The 16,219-nt window shown below is 49.8% G+C and overlaps 1 protein-coding gene across 1 annotated transcript in view; it reads left to right on the forward strand.

Annotated features, from left to right (window-relative positions):
- MGAT5B (alpha-1,6-mannosylglycoprotein 6-beta-N-acetylglucosaminyltransferase B) overlaps positions 1-16,219 on the forward strand; it is a 184,368-nt gene that overhangs the window by 44,478 nt on the left and 123,671 nt on the right. Inside the window, exon 2 of the mRNA XM_063960440.1 lies at positions 8,383-8,524. Coding sequence (XP_063816510.1) covers positions 8,457-8,524 — 68 coding nt within the window. The 5' untranslated portion in view covers positions 8,383-8,456. The remainder of the gene's footprint in view (positions 1-8,382; positions 8,525-16,219) is intronic.

The raw sequence follows: 16,219 nt of genomic DNA on the forward strand, positions 1-16,219 counted from the left end.
AGCATCGCTGTGCACGGCGAGGATCTCCCCATCACGTCTGCATCCACGGACACGGTGGTAAGCGGCTCTATTTAGAAACTGTCAGTCTATGGACTTTGCAATTATATGAATGAGAACTGTGGTCCTATGCTAAAGTCTGAGTTCTAATACAACGAAGATAAGCAGTATTCAATGTTGTGGAAACTGTGTCTTTAAACAGAGAACTGAGTTTTCACCTTGGAAAATCACAGTTTAAACGTTGTGGATACATAAATTATGTTGCATTTTAATCCAGGAGTGTAACTATTAATTGTCTCTGATAGATTTGAGCACTGGATGTCTAAAACAGAGAAATATCATCATTTTTATTATTATAAAATAATTTTTTAGAATGTGCCCCTAATGAGTATGCATACTTAATTTTTTATTATATTGTTGTATGAGATATAACGTTTGTACTAAAATAAACACCAGAGAAGTGAAAAACACGTGTTTTTATTCATATACGCACCTGGAGAAATAGCGCAATCAGTCACTTTTCTTTTTTCTTAAACATGTGTACCCTTGTGTCGGGGACCGAGGGTTCATCCACAATATGCAACACATCCCTTATTGCCACAATCATACACTGAATGGTTTTAGTCACCCTAGGGTGCAATTTTACTTCATCATAGTCGACACTGGAATCAGAATCTGTGTCGGTAGTAGTGTCTTGTGTTAAGGGACGCTTTTGAGACCCCGACGGGCCCTGTGAGTCGGTCCAATCTGAGGATTGACCGCCTGATGTCCCCCCTAAACCAGCCTTATCAAGCCTTTTATGTAAAGATGCCACACTTGCATGCAACGTATGCCACATATCCATCCAATCTGGAGTCGGCACAACCGACGGGGAAACACCACTCATTTGCTCCACCTCCTCCTTGGAGAAGCCTTCCGCCTCAGACATGTCGACACACACGTACCGACACCCCACACACACAGGGAGTTACCTATAAGGGGACAAAACCCCAACCAGGCCCTTAGGAGAGACAGAGAGAGAGATATGCCAGCACACACCCAGCGCTTAAAAACACTGGAATATATGACCAGATAGCGCTGTTATATGTTTATATAATTATAATCGCCACTCACTGCGTCGCCAAAGTGCCCCCCTCCTCTTTTTTCCAGCCTGTGAAGCTCAGCAGGGGAGAGACCAGGGAGCCAGTGTTTTCTCATGCAGTCTCTGTGGAGAAAATGGTGCTGGTTAGTGCTGAGGATCAAGCCCCGCCCACCCGACGGCGGGCTTCAGTCCCATCAACTTTCTATAAAAAAATGGCGGGGATTACCGGATTTACTGTGCCACAGCCTAATCCATACTTATCAATGCCAAATATGAGGAATATTGCTGCCCAGGGCGCCCCCCCCCCCCCAGCGCCCTGCACCCTTCAGTGCCTGCTTGTGTGTGTGTGACTGGGAGCAATGGCGCGCAGCTTACCGCTGCGCACTTACCTCATGAAGATCTGATGTGTTCTGCTGCCTGATGTCTTCTTTGCCTTCTCATACTCATCCGGCTTCTATCTTCGGCATCTGTGAGGAGGACGGCGGCGCGGCTCGGGGACGAACCCCAGGTGAGACCTGTGTTCCGACTCCCTCTGGAGCTAATGGTGTCCAGTAGCCTTAGAAGCAGTGCCCAACTTAACAAGCCAGCTCTGCTTCTCTCTCCTCGGTCCCAAGATGCAGGGAGCCTGTTGCCAACAGGACTCCCTGAAAATAAAAAACCTAACAAAATTCTTTTTCCACAGAAAACTCTGGAGAGCTCTCTGCAGTGCACCCATTCTCCTCTGGGCACAAGATCTAACTGAGGTCTGGAGGAGGGGCATAGAGGGAGGAGCCAGTACACACCCATAGTCAAAGTTCTTTTTAGGTGCCCTATCTCTTGCGGAGCCCGTCTATACCCCATGGTCCTTACGGAGTCACCAGCATCCTCTAGGACGTAAGAGAAACACAATACACAAACAAATCCTTAAAAATATCAGTGTACTAGCTGAGTACTCGTGCTTCCCTACGGGATGAGGATGGTAAATTAGAATTATAGTTGTTCGTTAATTTATGTTGGTTGGAGATCTAGTATATAGACATATCTTGCTTCCCTGACCCACTTTGTGTAGTGACCGGACCCTTTTTGGTCCCCCAAGGGACCCTGCTCTTCCCACTATAGAACTCTCAGTCTGTGGCTTTCTGCTGCCTCCATTCCCCGCCTCACATCATGTCAGTGCCACTGTGAAATTATTGATTTTTTACAGTTTCTTATCAAGCACAGCACATTATGCATCTCCTGATATACTCTGTGCTGCTGATGGACCCTGCTACTTCCACTATATAACTCTCAGTGTGTGGGTTCATGCTACCTCCATTCCCCTCCTCACATCATGTCACTGCCCCTGTCACATGCAGCCCTGTCCTGCCTGACATACAGTATTATGCATCTCCTAATATACTGTGTGCTGCTGGGGACCCTGCTCATCCCACTATATAACTCTCAGTGTGTGGCTTCCTGCTACCTCCATTCCCCTCATCACATCATGTCACTACCACTGTCACATGCAGCCCTGTCGTTACTGACATATCATGCATGTTCTGATATAGTCTGTGCTGCAGGCCCACCCCTAGGGGTGCTAGGGGTGTGTTACCCCCACAGTGTTTGTTCCCAGATTGTAAATTATATGTGTACCAAGTTTGGTGTAAATTGCTCCAGGCATTCCAGAGTTATTCTGTCTGCTGAAATACTCTGTGCTGCTGTCTCACCCCTAGGGTTGTCTTACCCCTACAGTGTTTGTTTCCAGATTGTAAGTCATATGTTTACCAATTTTTGTGTACATTGCTCCAGCCATTCCGTAGTTATGCTGTCTCCTGATATACTCTTTACTGCTGTCCCCCCCTAGGGGTGCTAGGGGTGTGTTACTCCCACAGTGTTAGTTCCCAGATTGTAAATCATATGCGTACCAAGCAGTAGCGGATCTTGCCACGGGCAAGCAGGACTTTTGCCCGGGGCGCCGCCTTCCGGAGGATGCTGGCGCCATCCGGAGGGCGCCGCACCATGGCAAGATCCGCCACTGCTGTGCCCTCCGCTGCCCGCTGTGTCCCCCGGCTGTGTCTCCTGTGAAGGGAACTAGACGCGTAGCGTCTAGTTTCCCTTCGTTGAGAGGACCTTTGCTGAGCGGTGCGCGATGACGTCATCGCGCACCGCACAGCAAAGGTCCTCTCTATGAAGGGAACTAGATGCTACGCGTCTAGTTTCCCTTCGTGGAGAGGACCTTTTGCTGTGCGGTGCGCGATGACGTCATCACGCACCGCTCAGCATTTAAGCGGCGCTACTACTGTACAGGGGGCGTAACTGACCACGCCCCCTGTATTAAGCCACGTCCCCGTTTCCTGCCCGGGGCGCAGAGAGGGCTCGAACCGGCCCTGGTACCAAGTATGGTGTAAATTGCTGCAGGCATTCCGGAGTTATGCTGAAAAATAAATATACACATACATAAATACATACATACATACATACATACATACATACATACATACACACATACATTTTTGCCGATTACCGTGGATGGACAGTGACATTTGTAAAACCGGTTCTAAGCAAGCACCTGGGACCTCAGGAGAAGCTACCTGCCAAGTTTCAAGATTGTAGGCCTTGTGGTTGAAGAGATTTCGTGATGAGTCAATCAGTGAGTCATTCTCCTTTTTTGCCTTTTATATATATAGATTTTCTTCAACAAGTAGCTCTTACTAACTTTGTGGCTCATTTATGTTTGGTTGTAAGTCATTTTTATGACATGCCTCTCAGATGCAGCAGTACACGTCCGTGCAGATACTGTAGGTGTTACTTTCATAATCTCCCTGAAGTGCTTTTTCATAAGTAGGCAACTATGTACTATAGTGTTCTCTCTAGGATTGGTGGTGGGCAGGGTGCTGAGATGCCAGGGCAGTATGCACATGCATGCCTTCTTCGCGCGCACATCTGAAAAGGAGGCGCGGTTGTCGAGGCACGGTAGTATCTGAAGCACCTGGCGTTGCCCGGGTTAAAAGATTCAAGGTTTGAAATGATCAGTGAGGCTTTTTTTTAAATAATTAGCAGCTCTTCCAACAAAACCATGAGGTGGCAGTGGCAAACGCAGGATTTCTAGAGGGGGATTTCCAAATGAAGTCCAAAATCTCCCACATTGCGGAACATTAGAACCTAGTAACTACCCTGGACATTAATGTAAACATTGGTCTTTTTATACACTGGTTACTATATGGAATACAGTATTAATATCGAACACTATATATGGTCTCTAACTATAGATGGTCTCTAGTATAGGCTGTATCATACATTTAAATAATATAAATAAGTGGTCAGGAAAAGGTTAAACAAATCATAATAAATAAATACACAAATATAATAGAACCAGTATTATACTTTCTAAGCACCTTCCCTTACCTCATGGTAAGGCTCCTGTCTCTTCTTCCTAGTAGCTACTCTCTGGTCCAGTGCACTGATTGGGGACTCAGGTCCACACACACAGCAAACATTGTAGAAGACACTGCTACCACTGGGCGTGTGCAGCAGCTCTGCTCTGTCCCTTACACTGCATGATGTGGCGGCAGCTCTAGTATTCCTATTATATACCATTGCTATTGCTGTCATATTTTGAGCCACTTGTCAAGCAAAGGGGGGTTTACGAGCAACCGGAAACACCCCCCTCCCCTGCATTTGCCTATGGGTGGCTACCCAGTGTCTAATTTTTTTGTGGGGTTTCACCAGTAGCCCTAATCCCCAGCTTTCCTTTCTGTTCAGTTTAATAATCACTTTTACTGTACATTGCAAGATAGGTTTAAAGTTTTCCTTTTGTTATCAATGTTGCTATTCCAAGGCTTTTGGGTACACAATATTTTTTGTCTTCCCACCTCCTTTTCTGTCAGTTATTTTAGTTCATTCATTTGTGGTTATTTCAGTCTGTTATTACAGTTCATCAAAGTTTTCATCCAAATATATACAGTGGTAGGCCCAGAACAGGCTTCCTCAGTCAAAGTTCTGCCAGCATACACCAGCTGGAGGTCTAACCGGGACCTGAATCCCCTAGTATGTCATTTGGGAATGTTACCATGCTGAAGTTTTCGTTCCAATCCATCCAGTGGAAGGCCCAGAACAGGCTTACTGTGTCAAAGGTCTGCCCAGTGTACACCATCGGGAAGTCCGACCAGGACCCTAACCCATACTTGCCTACCCTCCCGGAATAGCCTGGAGGCTCCTGAAAGTTGGGTGACCCCCCCGGAAAGTTGGGCAAGTCTCCCACTTTCCCTGGCAGCCCCCCACAGCAGAGAACAAGTGGGCAGTCCAAGGAGATACGATGACGCGATTCGCACTGAATCTCATCATCGTAGCTCTGCTTGTTTTCTCAGCACTGTTTAGCGGAGGCGAGGCCACAATGATGTGATCACAATGCCACACCCCCGGACTGCCCACCTCCCACACTGGCCATGCCCCCAGATAGCCCACCTCGCCGCAGGCCACACCCCCATTAGCCTGCCACACTGCCTCCTCCCTGAGGAGGGTGTACCAAGGTAAGCACCCATGCCCTAACCCCCTTAAAGCCTGGCCAGGATCCAATTGGACCACCTTGCTTTGGTTTCATCCCAGTCAGTGGAGGGGTGACCGAATGCATAACCGGGCAAACAAACAGACCAATGAATTTTATAAATAAGATACACAAGGTGTGGATATTAAATAACGAGACTGATGCTATAATTAACGTTTAATTATATTAAGTACATTTTAACTCCATTCTCCTTGTACATACTCCCCCTTCTGCATCCACACACCACTGCATTCTTATTTTCCATTGGTCAAAGGGGATCAGTATGGCATCCCGGCGGTCGGGATCCCAGAGGTCAGAAGACCAACACCAGGAACCCGACAGCCAGAATCCCAGCGTCTGTATCCTGACCGCTGGGATCCCGACAGCCGATATTTTAACCGCATACCGGTCAAAGCCGTGCTGTAACTCAATATCTGTCAGCTGTCTCAACAGCCCTGTCGTTTCTTTACCTCAGTAACTGATGCAGAACGGGTTCCCTTGAGTACAGTTATGACTTTAGGGAAAAGAAAGAAGTCACACAGTGTAGGTCTGGCGAATATAGAGGATGTTTTATCTACTTTTTGTGACCTTGAGCCTATATGCTACAATGGCTACTGCCATTTCTGATTTGGAAAGAAACCTTACTGATTTGAAGTAAGGTTCTGTTTAAGTACCAGAAATACTTTTATTATAACCAATAATAAACTTCTATGGTACAGGCAAATTAACTCATTTTTCACTTTCACTGCCGGCAACAGTTTTTGCTGTAATCCCGTTTTCGCAAATTTGCAATTGAATAAGCGAATTGTTTTCATGGTAAAAACGCAGCGAAAGCCGTGAAAATAGTAACCATGGTAAATTTCTGCGATTTTGCGTCTTACTGAATTTGTCCCTTAGTCTTTATGATAGGAATGTGTTCCTTTTATATTGTTTCTGTATGATGTAGTATGTATGTGTCCTTTTATCCTGTGTCTGTATGAGTGCCATGTGTCATTTTTTAATGTGTCTATTATTATGTGTCTTTTTCTGCTATATATTGTATATTGGTGCTTTTCTACTGTGTCTATATGATATGCATGTGTCCTTTTGCCTGAGTCTGTATGTTCTACTGTTTCTGTATGATATATATATTTTTTTAATTTTGTCTCTGTATGAAAGGTTTGTGTCCTTCTATTCTGTGTCTTTCTATGCTGCGCGCAAATCACCTCAGAGTGTCACGCTACACATATATCATATACAATTATATACTACACATTATTGTACACATCAGTAGTGTACATACCTAAACCAATACATGTTAATCAAATAAATGCATCCATGTAAGTATTAATAAATACAATACCTTCTCTGTTAACAAGGGGGTACACCTTCTTCGCAGAAAAAAAAGAATCCAACAACTCATGAAAAGGCAAATGGCCTACACACTTCACTGTCAGGACCCTACTAACAATAAATAATTTTGAAGGGTGGACAGGGAAGTAGCGGATCATGCTGCAGTCACAGCAGCTCCCATAGCAGCGGCCAGTGTGCGTCTGTACAAGTTGTGCTCCATGCCCAAGAGCTGACAAGGCCACAGTGGGGAGAGGCTATGAAGTCTCCACCATGTGGAGGGGAGGGCACATTGCGGCGGGGATGGGCATGGTTTCATGGTTGTGTCTATGTTACCTTCGTGCTCAGGACCTGGAAGTGACAAAACTAGAGGACAGGAGAGAACTTCCGCCCTTACAGCACCTAAATGTTTTCTTCGTTCTCCGTTCGTTTGGGGTAATTTTTCTTCTATGCTGTATTGGACGCTCAGTGTCTCGTTCCGCTCCGCTCCGCTTCGCTCGCCACACTTCACTATTCCAAATAGATTGTGACATGGACCCAGGGCGTTATGGGAAAGGTCCTCTCCACAAAGGTAAACTAGACGCTACCATGGTTTCATAGACTGGTAGATAAATAATAGCTAGATGCTGATTTCCTGCTATTGGCAACTTCTCCACTTTATCTCTCTCAAAGGTTTGATACATCTCCCCCTGGGTTGGCATGATAGGTATGAGTCATTTTAGTTTGTGTCTGTGATGGGTATGTGACTTTTTTATGTCATGGGATAGGTATGTTTCCCTTTAAACTGTGTCTATATGATACGTATGTCATTTTATACTTTGTATTATGGTTATTGGTCCTTTTACACTGTGTCTGTGTGGTTCGTAATGGTATGTGTTCCTTTTACACTGTGTCTACATTGGCCCTTTTATGCTGTTTGGTAGGATTGCATAATTTTATATTATGCCAGTATGCCTGTATGACGTGTATATGATAGCTACTATATGTGTCTTTGTATAGTTTGTCATGGGGAAATCAATGTACTTTCATGTTGGGGGTCGTCTTCAGTATGCCGAATGTCGGGATCCCAGCGCACAGTATACCGGCGCCGGAATCCCGACACCCGGCATACTGACAGATATTCTCCCTCGTGGGGGTCCACGACCCCCCTGGAGGGAAAATAGATAGCGTGGCACGCGTAGCGCGCCACCGTGCCCACAGCGTGGCGAGCGCAATGAGCCCACAAGGGGCTCCTTTGTGCTCGCCACGCTGTTGGTATGCCAGCGGTCGGGCTCCCGGCACCAGTATGCTGGTCGCCGGGAGCCCGGCCGCCAGCATACCATACTACACCCCATATTGGACATCTGTCATATGAGTCATAATGGTTGTCCCAGATACAGGTATATTTTGTACCTATTGGTTAATTGTTTGAAGCATTTTTTATTTTGCCCCACCTGAGTGGTAACGGGAAATTCTAACTGATGTTTGTTCCTAGGCTGGAGAATCGGATGGTTCTGGCTTAGTGGTGATCTTTTCCACTCCAGTCTGCTGTAACATCCTGGTGCAAGGATGCTGTCTGTAAACTCAGATGGGAAGGTTTTAGTCCGGAGATGCTTCCTAACTCTCAGGCCCTTCCGGTAAGTAAATGAATATTATGATAGTTTTGAATTTATGGTGAAAATAGCATAGCATACATAGGATTTCATTTAATACTATTCTTGTGCAGGTCAGTTTGTAGAGGAACTGATGACATTGACAATGCTTTATAGAAAACCTATGTAAATTAAGCCTCAGCCTAAAACTGAAATGTAACTTTAATATAATTAAAATATGCAAATATACAGAGATATATGTAATTTTGGAGCAGCAATACTCAGTCACTTGGAAGTCTGCAGTGGTCCAGTCAGTATGTCGATGGTCACAATGTCAACAGTTATGATGTCGATATTGTTAAAATGTGAACTGCTAACATATAGATTTCTGCAAAATTTCCCAAAATTAACATAGGGGGTAATTCAGACCTGATAGTAGCAGGAAATTTTTTAGCAGAGAGAGTTAGATTTGGGTGGGTTATTTTGTTTCTGTGCAGGGTAAATACTGGCTGCTTTATTTTTACACTGCAATTTAGATTTCAGATTGAACACACCACACCCAAATCTAACTCTCTCTGCACATGTTATATCTGCCCCCCCCCCCCCCCCCCCCCCCCCTGCAGTGCACATGGTTTTGCCCAACTGCTAACAAAGTTCCTGCTGCGATCAACTCAGAATTACCCCCATGTGTACTGCAGGAGGGCAGATATAACACATACCTCCCAACATGACTTCCCTCTTAATTTATGATTGCCATCACCTGTGCTGAAACACCTTTCTTATCCATTAACCTGTTCTACATAGGTGCCGGCAATCATAAATTAAGAGAAAAGTCCAGAAGCAGAGCATTGTGTCCCTCCTGGAGAGGGTTATGTTGGGAGGTATGATAACATGTGCAGAGAGAGTTAGATTTGGGTGGGGTATATTCAAACTGAAATCTAAATTGCAGTGTAAAAATAAAGCAGGCAGTATTTACCCTGCACAGAAACAAAATAACCCACCCAAATCTAACTCTCTCTGCACATGTTATATCTGCCACACCTGCAGTGCACACAGTTTTGCCCAACTGCTAACAAATTTGCTGCTACGATCAGGTCTGAATTACCCCGATAATATCGACAAGTGAAATTTCGCCATTTTGCAAAATGCTGACAGGATTAGGATTAATGTTAGGATTAGGGCTAGGGACATTCTTAATGTATCTTTAGTCGCAGGTTGCTGCTAAAAGTGCAATTAAAGCTGCAATTGCTGTAACATTAGCCATAGCCGCAGGGTTGGGTTTATGGTTAGGATTAAGCTTAGGTTAATTAACACCAGCAATTGTTAACATTGTTAACATGTCAACATTTCATCATTGTCGACATGCACCTTTTAAATTAAATTACTGAAATAAATGAACTTTTGAACGATATTCTAATTTTCTGAGTTTCCCCTGTAGATATACATTGGGAACTCTCCCCCTAAACACTGCTTTTTATCGGTTACTGTCAGGTTTTTATAGCTTCTTCTTCTGCTCTTTGTCTGCATGGCCTGATTTTATTTTTCTCTCTTGGAGAAAACAATGTCTTCCATAATTTTATTTAGGTCAATTGTGGACAATCATATACTGAATAGATGGTATTTGTAATGAGAGTTCTCCTTATATTTCAAAAGGGATTTAGAGGGAGAAAACAGTGGGGGTAATTCCAAGTTGATCGCAGCAGGAATTTTGTTAGCAGTTGGGAAAAACCATGTGCACTGCAGGGGAGGAAGATATAACATGTGCAGAAAGAGTTAGATTTGGGTGGGTTATTTTGTTTCTGTGCAGGGTAAATACTGGCTGCTTTATTTTTACACTGCAAATTAGATTGCAGATTGAACACCCAAATCTAACTCTCTCTGCACATGTTAAATCTGCCTCCCCTGCAGTGCAGAGGCAGAACTCTGGGAGGCAACGGAGTCATCTGCCGCCGGGCTCCTGCTTTGAAGGGGGGCACCTCTCCTCCTGTTCCATGTGTTCAGCGACATTAATTAATTAAGCTAAATGACAGCAGCCGGTATCTCTTCAGTAGCCGACTTCCCCACTAGTCACTGCACCTTACATATCACACCCTCTTTATTATAGATACACTGGAAGCAGACACCTTACTGATGAAGCTATTTGCTCATATAAAGGAACATGAGAATTCTAACTATAAGAAGTTATTTCTCTGACAATTACAAGTAACTTCATAAAGTTAGAATTCTCACACTTCCTATACAGGAGCAGATATCTCCACCAGTTAGGTGCATGCTTCCAGTGTAATAGGTGTTGGGTTCTAATCCTGGATATGACACTTGCAAACTAATTGTCAGAGAAATAATCAGCAGTGTGAGTGACTGAGCAGATCTATGTAGTGTGTGGTTGGACCCCAACATAGATCTGTCTAGTTGCAATGGTTTTGTAGTAGCTTCATATACTATAGTTAGAATCTGCAGGCTTGCTATGCAGGAGCGTGTGTGTGTGTGTGTGTGTGTGTGTGTGTGTGTGTGTGTGTGTGTGTGTGTGTGTGTGTGTGTGTGTGTGAAGGGGATTACCACTTTCCCCTCCACGGAGCGACGGGCGGCAGGGCGGCGGGCGGCGGAGCGGCGGGCGGTTTCCAGTCTGGAGGGGCTTGCATCCGAAAGGATTCAAGCCCCTCCAATCCCAGCGGCGTATTTCAAACGGCGCGCCAAGCGCGAGCCAATCAGGGCTCGCGCCTCGGCCGCCAATCAGAGCTCGCCGCGGCGAGCCAATCGGGGCTCGCCGCGTCATAGCTCCGCCCGCTCCCGGCGCCATATAAGAGGCGCTGCGGAGCGGGACCAGTCAGTCGGACGGCGGACGAGGACAGAAGAGGAAGAAGAGCTCCTGCGGAAGAAGACGTCGGCGGAGAAGAAGACATCGGCGGTGCGGAAGAAGACGTCGGCGGTGCGGAGGAAGACGTCGGCGGAGGCACCCAGGAAGACGGAAGACGGCGACCAGCGGCGGATGTCCGGCGGAGAGTGCTGCAGCGTGTGGAGAGCAAAAGAGCTAACGAAGCTCCCCGCTGCAGCCTCTCCCTCCGCGACAGGTAGGCGGCCCTGGGCCACCTCTACCTATATATAATCCTCCCTCCAGGCCCCAGGCCTGTGCCCTCTCTCCAGGCCCCAGGCCTGTGCCCTCCTTCCAGGCCCCAGGCCTGTGCCCTCACTCCAGGCCCCAGGCCTGTGCCCTCACCCCAGGCCTGTGCCCTCACTCCAGGCCCCAGGCCTGTGCCCTCACTCCAGGCCTCAAGCCTGTGCCCTCACTCCAGGCCCCAGGCCTGTGCCCTCACTCCAGGCCCCAGGCCTGTGCCCTCACTCCAGGCCCCAGGCCTGTGCCCTCACTCCAGGCCCCAGGCCTGTGCCCTCACTCCAGGCCCCAGGCCTGTGCCCCTCCTTCAGGCTCCTGCCTGCGCCCTTCCGGCTGGAAGTGGGCTGTGCAGCAGCTCTCGAGGGGTCAGAGGTTGCTGTTTGAAGCCGACCGGCCCCACGCGGTGTATGACCCAGGGGATTGGAAGTGTGGAGTAACGTTCCCGTCCCACACGTCGCCATCCCCCGGTCATCGGAAGTGGGCCAGTCTGTTCCAGACCCCCGCCCTCCCTTGTGAACCGAAGGCACCGGCTGGTGTCCAACATCCGGAAGGTAGGACTAGTAAATCGGGGTATACTGTTAGGCCGGGGAAGTGTTCCACTGACTTGCCGGGTAGTGCACGTGTTAATTAGTACAGTCTCCGTTGATTGGGGCAGAACCAGTAGCCTCCAGTTGTTTGAGTTAGTTTGTTAGGCAGGCGTAGTTGGCTGTATCGTTGTTAGCCGTAGAGTAGCCTGCAGGTAGGGAGGTTGTTCTTCTTGTCCCAACAGGAGTGGAGAGGTGCGACAATCAAGGTGACCCGCAAGTTGGAAGTGAGTATCACCCTGTGTCTGTCTGTCGGTCATCCCCCCTGTATACCGGTCCGGAGGGTTTGCTCGCGGACGCGAGGACCCCCCTCTCACCACACAACGTGCGAGAGTGCGAGTGTGTGAGAATTGGGTAGCTGAGGCCTATTGGCCAGTGATGACCTTCCGCCCAGCCGGTTAAGGTCGCGGCTACCCCTGACGTGTCCCGTACTCCAGGCGGAGGTCGGGCGTACGTCTCAACCGACATATTCCTCTCTTTCCAGACCCCTGTCGTCCGCGGTGAGGTGGTGTCCGCCCTGAGGAGTGGTCTCGAGAGTAAAGTCTCTGGCGTGCCTGGAAATCGTCTGCGGCGGCGTTGCACAGGTGGGTGGAGTGACGACACCTGCACAGCAGCAGGCGGTACATCCTTGTTAGCCGCTCACACTTGGCGTAGTCGGCAGGATGGACGAAGATCGGTCACTACCCACGGCCGAGAAGCCGTGGACAGATGCGCCGAAACCACGCACTCGGAGAGGCTCGACTGCCAGCTCCACTGATGTGGTGGCGAGGGGAACGGACGACGAGCGACGGAGGTCATCGCGTCGACTCAACGTCGGACCAGCCCTCGCCCACCTACCCCATTACGACGGTCGCAATATGACCTTAGAGGACTGGAAGGCCCGACTAGAGGCGACATTCCTCATCTATCGGGTGCCCGACGACCTGCAGGTGCCCCTCGCCCTGAATTCTCTGGAAGGCGAGGCTCGTCGGACGATTCTCTTGCGGCCCGACGATGAACGCGAGGAGCTGGAGGAGATCTATAATATCCTGGGGGATATTTATGGCGACACCTCCTCGGCGGGGACCCTCCGGCAGCGTCTGTTTGGCCGGTTCCAGAGGGAGGATGAGTCCATCCCCCAGTATGCAAACGCGCTCCAAGAGATGATGGGAGAAGTGCGTCGGAAAGACCCCGATGGGTTTGGGGCGCTCACCAACACCAGCCAAATATTGCGGGACCAGTTCGCCATGGGACTCCGGAACGTGCCCCTGAGGCAGGTGATGCTGGATAAGATATCCCAGGATGACACCCTGACCTTCCATCAGGTGGAGATCGACGCCGTAGCCAGGGACCGCAATGCCAATTACGGGCCACACGCCGTTTTTCCCCAGTGGGTACAGCCGATCTCCGCGCCCGTGGCTAGCCGGGAGACCAATCCCTTAGAGACCTGCGTGCAAGACCTGAAAGAGGCCTTCCTTCGGGTGACTAAAGAAATGAGGGAAGAGGTCTCCCAGCTGAGGGAGGAAGTGTACCGGCGTGACCAGCGGGGCACGGAGTCCCGTGAGCGGGACACCAGGCGGCCCCGTGGGCGAGGCGCGGAACCGGACGGCCGTCCGGGAGAGGGCCGGGGCCCTCGTTGTTACCGATGCCATCGGTATGGGCATATTGCGCGGACCTGTACCGAAGCAATCCCGGAGGCACAGTTAAACTGACCTCCCTCGCGGTAACGGGACCACCCGTGGGGGGGAGCGATGGGGAGAGATCAGCCATTAACGAACAGGCTGAATTGGTAGGAGAGTGTCCCGTGGTAGTCAGCCGCCTCGGCGGGAAAGATCAGTCCTGCTTGTTGGATACCGGCTCTCAGGTATCCACCATTTCTGAGGCCTGTTTTCTTGAACATTACGCCCATCTTAAAAGTGAGGTGTCCGAGAGCTTCATTACCCTCACGGCGGCTAATAACCTACCCATTCCCGTGGTGGGGGTGGTGTGGATGGAGATGGTAGTTTGTGGCCGAGAGCTGGGTAGGAAGGGGCTGCTGGTAGTCAGCAGCCCGGGACTGAGCCATGGCCCAGTGATCCTCGGGATGAATGTACTCCGACATCTCGACCAGCTCTTGTTCCAGGAAAATGGGCCACAATATTGGAGGAACCTGGGAGTCCAGCGCCCCGTCCAGCAGGCACTCCAACAAGTGGGACGACGGGGAACCAGGGCCCTAGGGACAATCGAAGAGCACCTGGGCCTTTTGAAGGTCGGTCACCACCAGCGCCTGGAGTTGCCACCTCGCCAGGAAGTCCTGATCCCTCTGGAAGTGCGGACCCATCAGCGCCTAAATGGCATGGAGGTGATGGTCGAGCCCACTGATGTGCTGAGGGTAGGGTCTGGAGTGATGGTGGCACGGACCGTGTCGGTGGTGACCGGTGGAAAGGTCTCCGTCCGCTTTTGCAATCTTACCGACCAGCTTTGCCAAGTCCCGGCTGGGACAGTTATCGCTCAGGTGGTGGCGATTCACGAGAATAGCGTTCAGGGTATGCGTAAACTGTCCCTACGGCCAGAGGCTTCCGAGGCATGGGCGTTATCCGTTCAAGTGGAGGAGCAGGAGGGGCCCTGCCCCGAGTGGAACGGTACCATGATCCGTACACAGATGGACGTGTCGCTGGAAGAGTGCGCGGCCGGGGACGTAGCCAAGCTGGACCAGATGCTCTGGAACCGTCAGAAGGTGTTCTCCCGGCATGAGGAAGATTTTTGGGTATACGGAGGACCTGCAGCATGAGATCCGCACCGGAGACGCCCCCCCGGTTCGGGAGCGGTATCGGCCGATACCGCCCCGGTTGTACCAGGAAGTAAAGAGCATGTTGCGTCAGATGCTGGACAACCACGTGATCCAGGAGAGCAAAAGTCCCTGGGCTGCACCCATAGTCTTAGTCCGGAAGAAGGACGGGACTATCCGGTTCTGTGTGGACTACCGGAAGCTGAACAGTTGCACCGTCCGGGACGCTTACCCTCTCCCTAGGATCGAGGAGTCCCTAGCTGCACTGGGCAATGCGAAGTTTTTTTCGACCCTGGACCTGGCCAGTGGATACTGGCAAGTGCCGGTGGCCCCCCAGGATAGGGAGAAGACCGCATTCGTCACTCCCATGGGGTTGTTCGAATTCTGCCGCATGCCGTTTGGGTTAAACAATGCACCCGCCACATTCCAGCGGATGATGGAACGGTGCTTGGGAGACTTGAACTTTGAAGCCTTGCTGATTTACTTGGACGACATCATTGTGTTCGCCCCGACCTTGGAGGAACACTTTGCTCGACTCGACCTGGTTCTTCAGCGGTTGGAAGCATACGGCCTGAAGCTCAAGCCCCGGAAGTGCCACCTGTTGAAATCCAGCTTGGAGTACCTCGGGCATGTAGTGTCACGTGATGGGGTGTACCCAACCCCCAGCAAAGTGGCGGCCGTCCAGGAATGGAAGGTGCCCACCACCGTCACGGAATTGCGGGCATTTCTGGGCTTGGTGGGGTACTACCGGCGCTTCATCAAGGATTTCGCCCGGATCGCGGAACCCCTACATGCCTTGCTTAGGGGGATTGCGACCACTAAGAAAGCTGCCCTGGAGACTTGGGGAGAAGCGCAGAACCTGGCCTTTGACCAACTGAAAGGAAGTCTCACGGAAGCTCCAGTGTTGGGGTACGCAGACTTCGAGAAGCCCTTCGTCCTATACACGGATGGGAGTCTACAGGGGTTGGGCGCGGTCTTGGCTCAGGTCCAGGATGGGCAGGAGCGGGTGATTGCTTACGGCAGTCGTAGCCTGCGAGAGACCGAAAGGAACCCAGACAACTACAGTTCCTTCAAGTTGGAGCTACTGGCAGTGGTGTGGGCCGTGACCGAGAAGTTTGCGGAGTACTTGACCGCCACCCACGTGGATATTTTCACGGATAACAACCCCTTGGCGTACCTGGAGACCGCCAAGTTGGGTGCCTTGGAGCAACGATGGGTGGCCAGGTTGGCCAAGTTCTCCTACAAAATCCGCTATCGACCGGGGAAGAGTAATGCCAACGCAGATGCCCTGTCTCGTTTTC

The sequence above is a fragment of the Pseudophryne corroboree genome, chromosome 3 (assembly GCF_028390025.1).
Source record: "Pseudophryne corroboree isolate aPseCor3 chromosome 3, aPseCor3.hap2, whole genome shotgun sequence".
Lineage (NCBI taxonomy): Eukaryota > Metazoa > Chordata > Amphibia > Anura > Myobatrachidae > Pseudophryne > Pseudophryne corroboree.